The sequence below is a fragment of the Athene noctua genome, chromosome 15 (genome assembly GCF_965140245.1).
Source record: "Athene noctua chromosome 15, bAthNoc1.hap1.1, whole genome shotgun sequence".
NCBI lineage: Eukaryota > Metazoa > Chordata > Aves > Strigiformes > Strigidae > Athene > Athene noctua.
In genome coordinates, this window is record NC_134051.1 from 12177678 (window position 1) to 12191060 (window position 13383).

The following is a 13383-nucleotide window of genomic DNA, read 5'->3' on the forward strand; positions in this document are numbered from 1 at the left end:
GATACTGAAATAGTTAGCTTTTTTATCATCTCAATAATATAGCAAGGGTAAGTTTTTCAGAATTATCTGAGCAATTTGTGAACAAGACTTCAGTTCCACAGGGTCAGACTTGAATTTAACTCTTCAACTGGTTTCAGTACTTTGACATCTGTTGTCTTTGTTCTCTTTTCCTACTTCATACACAGCCTCTGATCTAAGTTTCATTTTGTTTCAATGTCAAACTTAAGCCCTATGACAAAGCATGTTAAGTATATATCGTAACATAGAAACAGCTATCAGCAATTACATGAACACACACGTGCAAAAAACCATTATTTTATCTTTCATTGACTGTCACTCATGACACAGTAACAAACTTAAAGAATTTAACAGTCTAAGGAAAGAAAAGTATAGAAAAATTTAATTAGAATAATGAATATTTAAGTAGTAATCAGCAGACAGCTTCCAAAATATTTCTGTCCTTACCTACTTGATAATAAGTTCTCTCACTATGTGAGCTTGCAAACAATCTAAATATCCAAGTCAGGTAAATTCTCTTGCAGAAACAGTGCAAAATAGTTCTTAAAAATGTATTAAACAGAGCATCACTTACCACTGAAAAAAGCAGGGAGAAGTCATAAATATAGGTAATAACCTTCTGAATAATTGACTGCAGCTAAAGTAAAAAAAAAAAATAAATAAAAAAGGGGAAAATTATTGTAATACCAGTCCATTAAAACTACGCACACCAGAGATTATTCTTCTCTAGTTATTCATAGGAAACTGGAAGACACTTCAAGCATTCACTGATGTGATTTCTTTCCCCAAAGCAAGATCAACTACAGCTAAACTGTTCCTAACAGATGTTTTTCCAACATCTCTTCAGAACTCATATGAACAGAGGCTGACCAGCCTGCCGAGGCATTATTTGTTGTTTACTTTTTATAGTTAGGCAGATTTTTTCAATTTATAGTCTGCATGAGCTCCAGCTCTCTAGATTTTAAAAGAACCCAAACAAACAAACAAACAAAAAATCAGTTTTAAAAATATTCTTCTGTAGGCACTTTATCTACCCTCCAAGTAACCACAAAAACCTTCTTCTAGAACCTCGTCAACTAATCCATATCTCACCTACTATCTCAAGAACTGAACACAGTAATTCACTGAAGCCCTGACAATGCCAAGCAGAGATGGATTATTTTATGGTTTATAAACAGCTTCCCATAACTGCTACTTTTCAGAAGACCACTGTTGATGTAGGAGTTAACTATTGCTGCTTCTAAATACATAAATCATTCTGGTTTAGCATTTCTCTCAACTGAAAGATTGATGCACAGGGAAAAAAGAACAAATCATAGCATTACACTGTTTCAAAAGGCTTCCCAAATTATATCCAGTGCTTAAAAATAATTATTTTGTGGTAAGAGATATAAGTAATGTTTAAGAATTAATTTCACCTAAGAAAATGCACATCAGATTTCTACAGATTTGGCAAAATAAATTCTTTACCTGTGGGTAAGCATCTTCAAATGCTCGATCAGGAGTCATGTGTTTGATAACATCAGCCAAAACTGTATTGACCTCTCGCTTCTGTGTAGTGAAAAGTGAGATTACAAAATATAGTCATGAAATCAGCACATATATTGAGTCACTGAAAAGCAATTGGATAATTTATTTCCATTTGCAAAAGCATCAGCTTTCTACAGGGTTCTAGTTAAGCCAGGAACTTTAGCCATAGCTCCAGTAAATCCTTACTTAAACGGGTCCATCTGCCACTAAAATAAAAGGATAAGAAATATGCAGTGCTGGGAGTGGTGAAGACCCCTCCAAAGTTGCATCTTTTGTCCCTATTCATCTTTCATTAAAAAAATGGGTTTTTTCACTCACTACTAGAGTCCTACATACTTATATTGAATAGCAATAGCTTTTCCATTTTTAATACCAAACTGCTAATATAGCCATTTAGTCTTTATTAGAAAACCTTCAAATGAAACAGTAATTTTCACATACCGTAAAATGTCTGCATGTATACTCCACCCACACTTCAGCACAGTTGATATAATCCTAGAAATACATGTGTCTTATTATTACCAATATTTACAGGGGGTTATGAGAAATACACTTGCAAAAATTACACTTAAAAGAATTAACTCTGAGGTATGATTCATGCAGACCTAAAGATCTGGTGCTAATGACAAACCTCAGAAGTTGCTTATGTAGAATTATGTTATGTGGAATTAAGTTATACTTAAGTAGAGCTCAGAAAAGGATCATTTTCATATGATCCATTATGAAATGGATCATATGAAGATATTACCAGGCATCATGTTTTTTGGCAACTGTGTATATAAAAAAGGTAAATCATGTCATGCTAAGCATATCCTTACACAACAACAGGCTACAATTGTGCCCTAAACACAGAATCAGTAGTGAATCAGAATGGACAAGAACTCACCTGTGGGTTCTTCAGCTTTGTTATAACCTTCCAGGCTTCATTTAATATTTGAAGGCAATCATTTTCAGGAGGATCAGCCAATGCCAAGTTTAATCCCAAGGAGCGAAAGAGGAGATGCTGGAAGTTAATGAGAAACGTTAAATTAAAAGGAGAAGATGCATGTCTGTCCAACACTGCTCTAGCAGGTACGCTGTGCAGAAAGATTTTCTGGATCAAACTACCTTTTATTTAAATGATGTGCAAATTACACAGGCAACTGAGAGTATAAAGAACTCTATCAGACAATGATCAGAAATTGTTATGAATTACATACAAAAAGTTACCTTTGGGAATCCAGATTCATCACATTCCTTAATCATGCCAATGAAGTCCATAGATCTTGCAGCAATAAACTCTGCTCTGAATGCTGACATGACTGAATTCAACAGCAAAGCACTACAATGAACATAACACAAATCAATACACCTCAACACCAACTAAAATGCTGTTGTCGCTTCATTTACATTCATCTGAACTTCTTAGACTAAAAACTGTCCAGCAACTATTCTAAATTTACAAAAGGGAGATAAGGAAGAAAAAACCCTCACAAATCAAGCTGACACTGATGCAGATTAATAGTGCATAAGCAAAACAAGAAAACATTAAGCCATCAGATACAGAAGGATAACCCAGCCCATAGAATACTTGTTCCACACAGGGGGTTTTTTAAGCCATCATTTTACCAAATGTTTACTAGAAATATCAAGTAAACCAGGAGTAGCTGACACATTTAGGAACTTACTCTCTCTTGTTAACTACAGTTCAGAGTATACTTTGGCAGCAGGGTAAATCTCTATTGAAGTTTTCCTCACGTATGCATTATAAAAGTCAGATTTCTAGTGGCTGCATTGTTAGGATTAAAATTAATCCAGTCATTATCATATGATAACCAGCAATTACATATTTAGACATTTACGATTAATCATTCAGATCCATATTTGCATTACTGTCAAGCCAAAGTTACCAACAGATGAGTGAACTCATTGCATTACTGGAAAACCCAGTTTACTGATACTATTGTAAAAACCTAAGAAATAAAACGTAGTATCATTCATAAGGCAACTCCTTTGGGCAAACTCAGCCATGAGTTAGCAGAGAAGCACCTCATAAAACGCTGTGTCCTTCAGTAGTCTGCAACAGACAGTTTGAATACAGGGCAGTTTACCTTGAGGGAGATTCTATGGAGCACTTAAAACAGCCCAGCATCCTCTGTTTCTGACCGAGCACTAGCAGTCCCATCGCAATTTGACTGGAATGTGCATTTTATCATTAGACAAGTACTTCCAGTTCACTAGGTATATGCTTTGCAATACAAGGAAGCAGACTGTCACTTTTCACTTAGATGGTCGTTCATGGAACATACTGAGATTATTTAAGGATTTATATACTGATGCTTCTTGCTTTGTAATATTTTGACAGTCACGAGAAGACATAAAACCACAGAACTCCACTTTAAAAGCAAACGACCGTGCTTTATATATCATTTAAACTAGATTATTCAACTTCCCCATAAAAAAGACATGTCCCAAAACCATTTCTTAAAAAAAAAATCCTCATTATACTCAACATTTTGTCCTTCCTTCAAAGAACAAACAGGCACAAAGCAGAAGCACCTAGCCCATCTTTACAAGAAATGCTAAAAGGTGATTTAAAAATAAGTTCCACAAAACAAATCAACACCTGTACAAAATAATTAATAGAGCAGAGCACATTAATTATTTTTACCCATATTATACACTCTGATACAATAGCATCTTCACACCACATTTTAAAAATCACACTTTCCCCACAATCCTTAGCTCAGTCACAGAATGCTAATGCTGGCATTCCTCATCTAAGCGATTAACATATTTTAGTTCCTCAGCCATTGCAGAATTGGACTGTGCAAAGCACATCAGAAACAAAAAAAAGGCAACTGAAAACTTTCACAGAACTCAGCCTACCTAATTCAATAAAATGAACTGAGATTAGCTCATCAGCAGGCCAAACTACATTCACATAGCTCAGAAAGTACATCCAAAACTTTTAGACCATCTTCCTGAACTACTCACTGAAGGTGATTAGTCTGCTCACAGAATTCTAGGAGACATTTGGGATACTAATTTAATGTTGAAAAAAGCAGTCATCTAAATATTACCATCTTCCAAAGGTGTCAGCTGCTTTACAACTTCCCTTGCAAGATGTATGCATGGGCTGGCTGTAGCCAAGGGAGGCAGGGGGAAAGAAAGGGGAGGAAAACAGAAAAATGAAGCACAACCAGGAATCAGAGACATGGCTGATGGAGAACACATTACATGTCCTAAACTTTGGCTTAGGAGCAACCAAGTTAATTAATTTAAGTTTTGCTCTACAAGTAACCTACCATATTTTAGAATTCATCTCTGGAAAAAACACATGTTCATAGTGATGATTTAGCAAGTTCTGGGAGAACAAAAGCTATACTGTGCATCCAAGTGTTTTCAAAAGGAAAAGAATTTTATATTACAGGGAGTCATGGGTATTCATTACAGACTCATGTCCTCTACATTGTGCAATACTTACTTGTTCCCCAATTTTTTGCATCTCTCCATCATCTCAGTAAGCAGAACCTGGAAGAATTATTTATTAAATTTCTTGAGTAGAGACTCTGCAAATAAATTCAGCTTTAATTACTGTAGTGAAGTCTACTAAAAGCTGGTTTAATTATCTGCCCAATACATTCCAATATTCTTGTCTTATCCTTATTTACAACGCAAGAAAACAATGGTGTAGTACAACATAAAACACACCTACTGGAATAGGTACAGTGGCATTTTAATCAAAAGCACCGTTTTATAGAAGTCAAATTTGCACTCCTTCAGCCATACCATTTCTCAAAGTAATTGCTATTTGCCAGCCAGGTCAATTATCTCTGTCAGGAGAGGTGAAGATTACCAAATCTCTGCCACAGAATGCAAAACAGTCTGAGGCTAAAATAGCCCGTGGACTACATTAAGTAATTACAAAGCCACAGTTTACTCAAATCATTTTTATAACTGTATGACAGAAGAAACTAATGAATTCAGGAAATAAAGATTAAACTAGCTAAAAGACAAGAAACAAACAGGAATACTGCCTATGAATTTAAAGTGCTCTAACTTGAGCTTTGTGAAAATTAACATTCTCCCTGTATAGAAGACAAAAACAGACAGTTGTATCTAGGCTCTTTATACTTGCTTTCACACTCATGTAAGTACTGACTGAGGTGGTTTTTTAACTGACAAAATTAACTCTTCATCCCAACACTTTCTTTAGTATCAAGCACTACCACGCTTACTTACTTCAGGAGCACGGTATGCAATACACTGCAAAATCCAGTCTATAGCAGGGGAGTATAGAGTCAGATACAAAGGAATCTCCACACACTGTACTACCAGCTGATTCTGAACTGTATCCCCATGAATCTGTTGAAATAAAAGACAAAAACATGTTGCCGTGAAAAGGTATTTAATAGGAGCTATGATAAACTGGCCAAAGTTTGTGTATGAATGGAAATGACAACAGACAAGATCACAAAGATACACAGATATTCTGAAGCACTCCTTGCATGCTGCGGAAAAAACAAAAATCAAGCTCATAACATGCTGAATAGAGTGGTTTCAACTTACCAGAATGTTTGTAAAATTTTCCCTATTATATCTGGGTACAGGCACTTTCCTAAATCTAAATTTAAGAACTTCAAACATTTTTAAAAAGTATGCGGTCGTCTGGTAAAGGAGTGTTTTGCAAATAAAAAGATTTTGCAAATAAAACCCCTATTTGCTTACTTGTTTAAATGTTAGAAGAAAGTCAAAGAAATTTTTGTTAAGGCTTTCTTTGAGTTGTGGTGCCACTTCCATCCCAACCTGTATTAAAAGAAAGAGACAGATTTTTATCTGCATCCATCACCTACTATTCGCCTTCAACTGTAAGACAAAAATGCATTTTCCAGAGGAAAGTATTATTGAAAGTATTAATATAGTCTCAATAGCTGGAATACAGACAATTAAATGCTTTGCATGACAATAATTTTTCTTATTTTAAATAAAAGTCAGGATTTTTATTCCAAGAAAATGTTCACTATTTTGTATGATCACCTTTGTCGACAAAAAGGAGCATGCTAAGCTCTTCCTTACTACGTAACTGCAATTACTATTACTAGATTATTAGTCCTAACTGCTTTATCATTATGCATCTCTTTTAGTTGTAGCAGTAGCAGTAGAAGGCAGATTGTGCACACAAACTGTTTTCTAAAAAGCCTTCAGAAACCTTGCACTATGTAGTAGGAATGATTAGGCTATGACCAAAATGCAGGCAATTACTGTATTTCAGGATTCAAATAAACTAAGCAGCTCATCTATCAGCATAAACCAGAGCTTAGCAATTACTTGCAGATGCAGGAATTCATATGAACACCCCTGACTAGTATACCAAAAGTATACTGGACAGTTTATTCAAACATAAGAAATACATCAGCACTGAACAAACTCATTGCATTTCATAATGGCAGCTGATTTCATACAAGTATTACTAATTAGCAGCCCTACCATTTTCCAATTATAGTTGAGATCTTTGCCACTACTTCAAAAACATATTTCACAAATATTTTTCCACTATTGTTGACTTTTTGAATCATTTTAGGGTCTCTTCTTGGTTAAGTTTATCTTGGCTGAGCTGTTAAGGTAACTGCAGGAGTAGTTGAGGATAAGAACATTGCCACACTGCGCAGTCAGACAAAAATCCACTGTGTGAACACTTTACCAAGTGGCTACTCTGCCAAGAAGCTTGCCAGCCCTCTGCCTGCCACATACACTCTAGCAGTAAGAGAAGGAAGACAAACATAGGGAAAGTGCATATATTAACTATGCAAAGCAGCATCTAGCGATCAGACAACAGCACGTAGTCTCAAAGTCCAAGCTCTCCTTTCACTTAGGTCGATAATATTTTGCCCTACCTGAAGATGAAAAACTGGCATAAGCAGCACGTATACTTCTTTTTGCTTATTATAAACACCTAAAGAAAGACTCTCAATTATTAAAACAAAAGAGAAATTTTAATTTTTGGTTTGTTAGAAGGAAGAGACAGGCTGCTGACTACTTTAGATAAAAACAGTAGTTGAAAGAAATTTTCCTTTAGTGGCAGAGCTAGCCACAGTAAATCTTTGATACAGATCTGAAGTGTTAAATGATAGCCTACCCTGCAAAGGTATGCTCTTGCATAGACTGCAACCAGTGGATCTCCAATTCCTCTAATCATAGACGTTAACCGTGGGAGACATTCCGAAATTCCCCTGTTAAGATTTTTTAGAAATAAAAAATAAGATTTAACAATCAATAACAGAATTAAATCACCTACAGATATCTTCAGTAGCTGCCTTGAAGACTGACAATTGAGCATGAGTTATAGAAACACCTACCAAAGAAGCAGCATATTAGCACAAAATTTTATTGCCAAAGTAAAATTTTATGTCTATAGTAACACATATCCTATATTAAAATTGCAGGTTTTGCCATTAGGAGTAGTGCAGATAGCCACGTTGGATGCTTGGCTTGTAAAAGACAAGCACAACTGAAAAACTCCTCCTCCAGTTTGGAGAAACAGCAGAGCTATAGAAGGGCTGTAATTCAGTGTGAAGAAAGCAGCTGCCTAAAGCAGAACTGGCAGAACTCCTTGTATGTCTCATTTTCCCACAGGTCCTTTTTGACAGAGCTCTACTAGTGCCTGGAGATGAGGCCCATCAATTCCAGTAAAAGAACTGCTTTTTAGGGATAATGAAGTTGTCACTGTAGTAGCAATTTGGCTTACAATACTCATTTCAAAATATAACTGAAAAAGGATGATTACGTGTGAAAGAACATTTTCAGCTCAGCAACTGACACTGTTTGGCAACATATGAAGCTTATACCAAGACTTTCAATAGATAATGGCTCATTGCTCCTAAACTGTTTCTCCAACTCTGTCTCTAGCAATGCGACATATCAGTATTTTCCTTTCAGTTTTCTATCCTGTCTTTTTGCCACACTCTTCATCTCAACAATCTCACTTCCCCCTCCACCATCTGAAGCCACTGTTTTTTAATTTGCCAACTCCTGATGTCACAATTATACATATATTTCAAAACTGCAAGCACTGTTGCATTTCAAATTGTATCACAGTTCACCTTGAATTTTTCCATGGCATTCTCACTAAAAACTCCAAAACCTCTCAGTACTGCTTCTTCCCAGATCTACTGAGACCGTATCCACTATTAATCACAAAACTAGCAAGCTTCACTCCTTAAATTGGTTTATAAGCCTGCCCAGTTCACCTCTTCCCATACTTAACGTTTACGCTTACGTTTTGGATAGGAACTTATTGCACTTCAGTATTGCTGCTTCCACGTAACTAAAATGAAACCAAGTTAAGGAACAAAACTAAGATGCATGCCATTTAAAAACACAAAAACTTATACACTGAATACATATTGAATTAACTATTTCAAGGCCTTCTGTAATTAATCTCAGTACACTTTGTTGATTTTTACAATTTATCTACAAGATTTTGAAACTTTGTTTCAGAAGTCTTCACACATCAACTCTTATCACTGCCACGCTGCTCCTAGCCAATAATTCAGCACTCATTCACTATGAAACATGACTCAAAATTAAAATCAAAACATACAGCCTGAAACAAAACAAAGTCAGTATAAACATCAGATTGCTGTGGGTTTTACTGAAACAAACATGTTCATTTTTGGAAAAGTCTACGAAAAACCTGCAGACACACTCTGAGAGTCTCATTTGACAAGGATACAATCTGGGAATGAGTTCTCTGATTGAAGCAATCTTGAAAAACCAGTTTAAGCAAGTTTCTTTGGCTGTATCGTTAACACACTCTGGAGAAAAATTATCTGGGGAAAAAAACAACCACCCAGACATAGTTACATTCTTTCTGGAAACAAGTTACTTTTCATTCTAGGTTTAAAATTGTATTCTCTTTCCTTTCAACAAGAAATTAGGCACACCATAATAAACTAGGCAGTAGGTTTGCTTCTCAAATACCTTGTGCAGCAGTAAGAGCTGAGGACACAGACAGCAAGAAGTCATTAAAGCCTCCATCTTGCATTAAGTAAAATTTCAGAAGCTGAAGTCAAGCACACAAGCCAATCTCAGATCTGCTACTTAGAAATCTAACCTATGACTCCCCCCAAAAGCAGAAATTGTAAAAAAAAAAATATATATAGGGAATCTATAACAAATACATGTACATAAATCTATAAGACATGCATACATATAAAAGAGATTTAATCCCTCAAATTCTTTACTTTAATAGGCTAATATAATTTTTTAAAAATATTATTTAAAACTACATTGCAAGAAGCAGAAAATATTAAACGCTGACAGAACACTTGGTTTTGTACACTAAACATCTAACACTGCAGCACAGTTCTCTCCTCATGAGTTCTGGGACCATTTGTGTCAGCTGCCAGCAGGAAAAAGCTGCCACCCTGGGCTGGAACAGATGGGTTAGGGGGACAGTGCTCTGTTCAGATGGGCATGCAGTTGCATGGCTAACTGCCTCCTCTTTCTCTAGACTGCCTGGAACAGAAGGCAACAACAGGCTTCTTGGGATCACCCAGCTCTGAGGCAAGATGGCTGGGAAGGATGGGTCCCTCTTCTCAGTGAAAAAGCTACACAAGCAGCTTGTGCTGTGAGTGTCTGCTTACAGACTCCTTGTGAAACAGTTTTAATAGACCAGTGCTCTCCCATCCCTGTCCCCAGAAGGTGAGAAGCTCCTGCTCCACAAGAAAGTTTCCGACTTCCAAGACTAGAGAAGCTGCATGCTAGATGCTGACTGAATACAGGAAGATGTTCTTTCTCATCTAGGACCCTAAGAGTTCTCATCCAACTTTGTTTCACTTGGTTCCCACGGGATGAGTATGGAGGTTGGGCCTGAAATCCCCAGGGGTTCACACTGCCATGCACAGGAAGCCCAGCACACATTTTCCTTCTCCTTCCCACTTTTATAGCAGCTTGGGAAGTTCCCACCGGCAATGGGCCTGGCAGCTGTATAGCTGCAGCATGAGCTCAGCTCTGCAGAATGGAGGTAACTGTGCCCAGGAATCGTGACACGATACAGAAACTGTCTGCCTTCATTAATGTTTATAAGAACAGTTTGTCAGATCTGCAACAGCCAAATTTATCTTAAATATTTTCTGTAAGTTTATTTCAAATTTAAATATTTGTTGGTTTCAAGCTTCTAGATCAAATCCTATAGATTTAACTGCAACTTCATGGTACCGCTGCGACTTCAACTACAGAGTTAGAATGTTTCGTATTTCAAGGACATACACTTAATACACTCCAAACTGTAAGGAAATGCATGGAATGTTTCACTGCCTTTCTAAAAAGGTTCTTCCACATACATTTGTACTGTAAATGTCAAATTAAGACTTTTACATTGTGTTGGGACATCAACTGAAAAAAAATAGAAAAGGCCCAAGTTAGAAAAATTATGCTATCCTAGTAAACTGATCACAACTCAATGACAGCCTGCTGCTGTCTTCCAAAAGGCTTCCCTAATTAAAGCAAAACTATCAAGTTTCCAATGCAGCCACAAAAACATCTATTTACCAAAACCTGAGACTTGCAGCTTTGTTAAATTTGTACCATTAACTTTAAGCTACTAAAATGTAGTGCTTTCCGAAAAGAGCATATTCTAAGAAAAAAAGGAAAAAAAGAAGTCTTCCTTCATCTAACTTGGCCATTCATGTTTAACTCTACCTCTACATATGTATCTTCTTTGTGATTTCAGGTCTCAGGAAGACCCAGTTTATGTTTAGTAACATCAAAGCCACAAGCACATTTTATTATATTTTAGGTATATTCTTCACAGTTAAAATGTAAACTTGCACAAACACTGTGAATGGTGGAAGCTATAAGCAATAGACTTTACTCTGTTAAAAACTGAAAATGACCAGATTCAAATCAGATCTTTTTCCAGAGGAAATACAGTAGCATGGGTCCTGTTTAACCTTTCTCAAGTTAGTTCAGACATGTTTTTTTTCCAGGACCACAGCAGATACAAATGCAAAGTTACCTGGCAAAGAGACACGATTGTCCACACACATTGACTGAATTCTTTCATACACTAGCTTCCCTGTTTAAAAAAAATAAATATATATATATTTCATAACAAACAAACTGTAAAAATCTTAATACAAAGCTTCCTCCTCCAATATCAATTGAAATCAGCTGGAAAAAACTTCCCAGAACACTAACATTATGCTGCCCTCTAGTGAGGTTGAAACGTTAAGTCTGTATTTAGCACTTCACACACTATAAAAAATTTATCTAGCTCCCATAAGCACAGAGGTAGCACACAGGTCAGATTTCTGCCAGGCCAGGAAAGGACAGCTGGTGTCCTGTCTTTGATGGTTTGGAGATTATGTTATCTTCAGCAACTTTCAGTAATTAGCAAAGAGCACAAAGATGAAGCAAGATTTGAAAATATAATTGGATCTATGTCATATCATGTCCTGCTAAACATCAAAATACTCTTTAATTTTGAATGCCATCATAAATCTTTTCCACAACATGGCAGAAAAATAATTTCACTGAAACGATCATTTAAAAATTATAAAAATGGATTAAATTCATTAACTACATTTTGATCACTTCATAGTCCCTATTCAGATAAAGAAAACTTTCTGACTTCTAGTCTTCAAATACAAATAGAATGAAATGCTGAGTCAAGAGGCTACCATAATAATAAGCGTGTTTTCAATTTCAAAATGCAGAGATCGTGATTATTCCTAAGGTTTTGCTCCAGATATTCACCAGTAATTAGTAAAACTACAAAATTAAGCATTTGATTTTAAAGACTTCACTCAAGAATTTCTGAACAATTATATACCATGTTTATACCACTGGTGTCCAAAAGTTTATGTTGGAAGAGTTCAACATTAAAACTGAGAGTCACTTCAGCACTTCTCAGGTAACTTCAATGTTTTCTAACATCACAAAAAAATCATTTTCATCTTATTAACAATTACGTAGTAAGTTTGACACATTAGTACTTACCAAAAGTATCAAGGATATCTGTAATTAAAACGAATTTACTTGGATAAAACTGGATTACTGTTGTGTCTGAAAGAAGCTTAGAACACTAGAAGGAAAAAAAAAAAAAAACACCAAAGAAACATTTTAGAAAACAATGCAAGTTAGTGTTTTTACTCCAGACAGGCTGAACAGATGAGTATCCACAGATGGAAAGAATCAAGATGACAACTATCCAGCAAAAAGCACAAGAACATCTAACATAACACATCATGGTACTCTTTGTACTTTTCTGGTTACTCTTCATTTCCAGCAGAGCTAGTCACAGATTTTTTTCCCTTTATACAAGTTAATACACAATGCAGAATTTCAGCTGACCATGCAGATCTGTGCAGTTGTAAGATGAATTCTCCCCAGAAGCATAAAAAGACAATTCTTTTCTAAAACAACTTTTTTTAAGAGCATTTTTTCAGTTTCTCACTATCTCTCTAAAAATCCATATCAAACACAAAATTTGAAATAGACCAAACTAAGAAACAATTTTAAAAGTTTAGCTAATGAGGTTTTCAACACATCTTTGCAGCTCCTGTAACCAATTTTGGAAACAGGCCAGCTGGTCCACAGTCAGCTCCAGGGAGAAATCTGTAATCAGTCACCACCCACAGGCACCCAACATGATCGTGGCAGTTAGACTATAAGATGGCTGATAGAAAGGCCCATTTGGAAACGTATTAGCCAACTTAGTTCTAGTATTGTTGAATGCAAGTCCAGGTAGGAACCATTTATAATATAAATTCAAAATACACAGTGAGGAATGAAGATATTTTAAAGACATTTAATAAAGCTATACTTTGTTTTCCAAGGTGGTGAGAAGAC

At 35.9% G+C, this 13383-nt stretch overlaps 1 protein-coding gene across 6 annotated transcripts in view; it reads right to left on the reverse strand.

Moving 5' to 3' along the window:
• VPS35L (VPS35 endosomal protein sorting factor like) overlaps positions 1 to 13383 on the reverse strand; it is a 58954-nt gene that overhangs the window by 30913 nt on the left and 14658 nt on the right. For 4 of the 6 annotated variants that reach the window (XM_074919573.1, XM_074919574.1, XM_074919572.1 and 1 more), the window contains exons 8-20: positions 12532 to 12616; positions 11549 to 11608; positions 9263 to 9359; positions 8807 to 8854; positions 7667 to 7760; positions 6259 to 6336; positions 5773 to 5895; positions 5015 to 5061; positions 2758 to 2869; positions 2435 to 2551; positions 1990 to 2043; positions 1489 to 1569; positions 593 to 655 (exon numbers count right to left, since the gene is read on the reverse strand). In XM_074919573.1, coding sequence (XP_074775674.1) covers positions 593 to 655; positions 1489 to 1569; positions 1990 to 2043; positions 2435 to 2551; positions 2758 to 2869; positions 5015 to 5061; positions 5773 to 5895; positions 6259 to 6336; positions 7667 to 7760; positions 8807 to 8854; positions 9263 to 9359; positions 11549 to 11608; positions 12532 to 12616 — 1059 coding nt within the window. The remainder of the gene's footprint in view (positions 1 to 592; positions 656 to 1488; positions 1570 to 1989; positions 2044 to 2434; positions 2552 to 2757; positions 2870 to 5014; positions 5062 to 5772; positions 5896 to 6258; positions 6337 to 7666; positions 7761 to 8806; positions 8855 to 9262; positions 9360 to 11548; positions 11609 to 12531; positions 12617 to 13383) is intronic. The other 2 variants (XM_074919578.1, XM_074919577.1) reach the window with 1 other exon arrangement.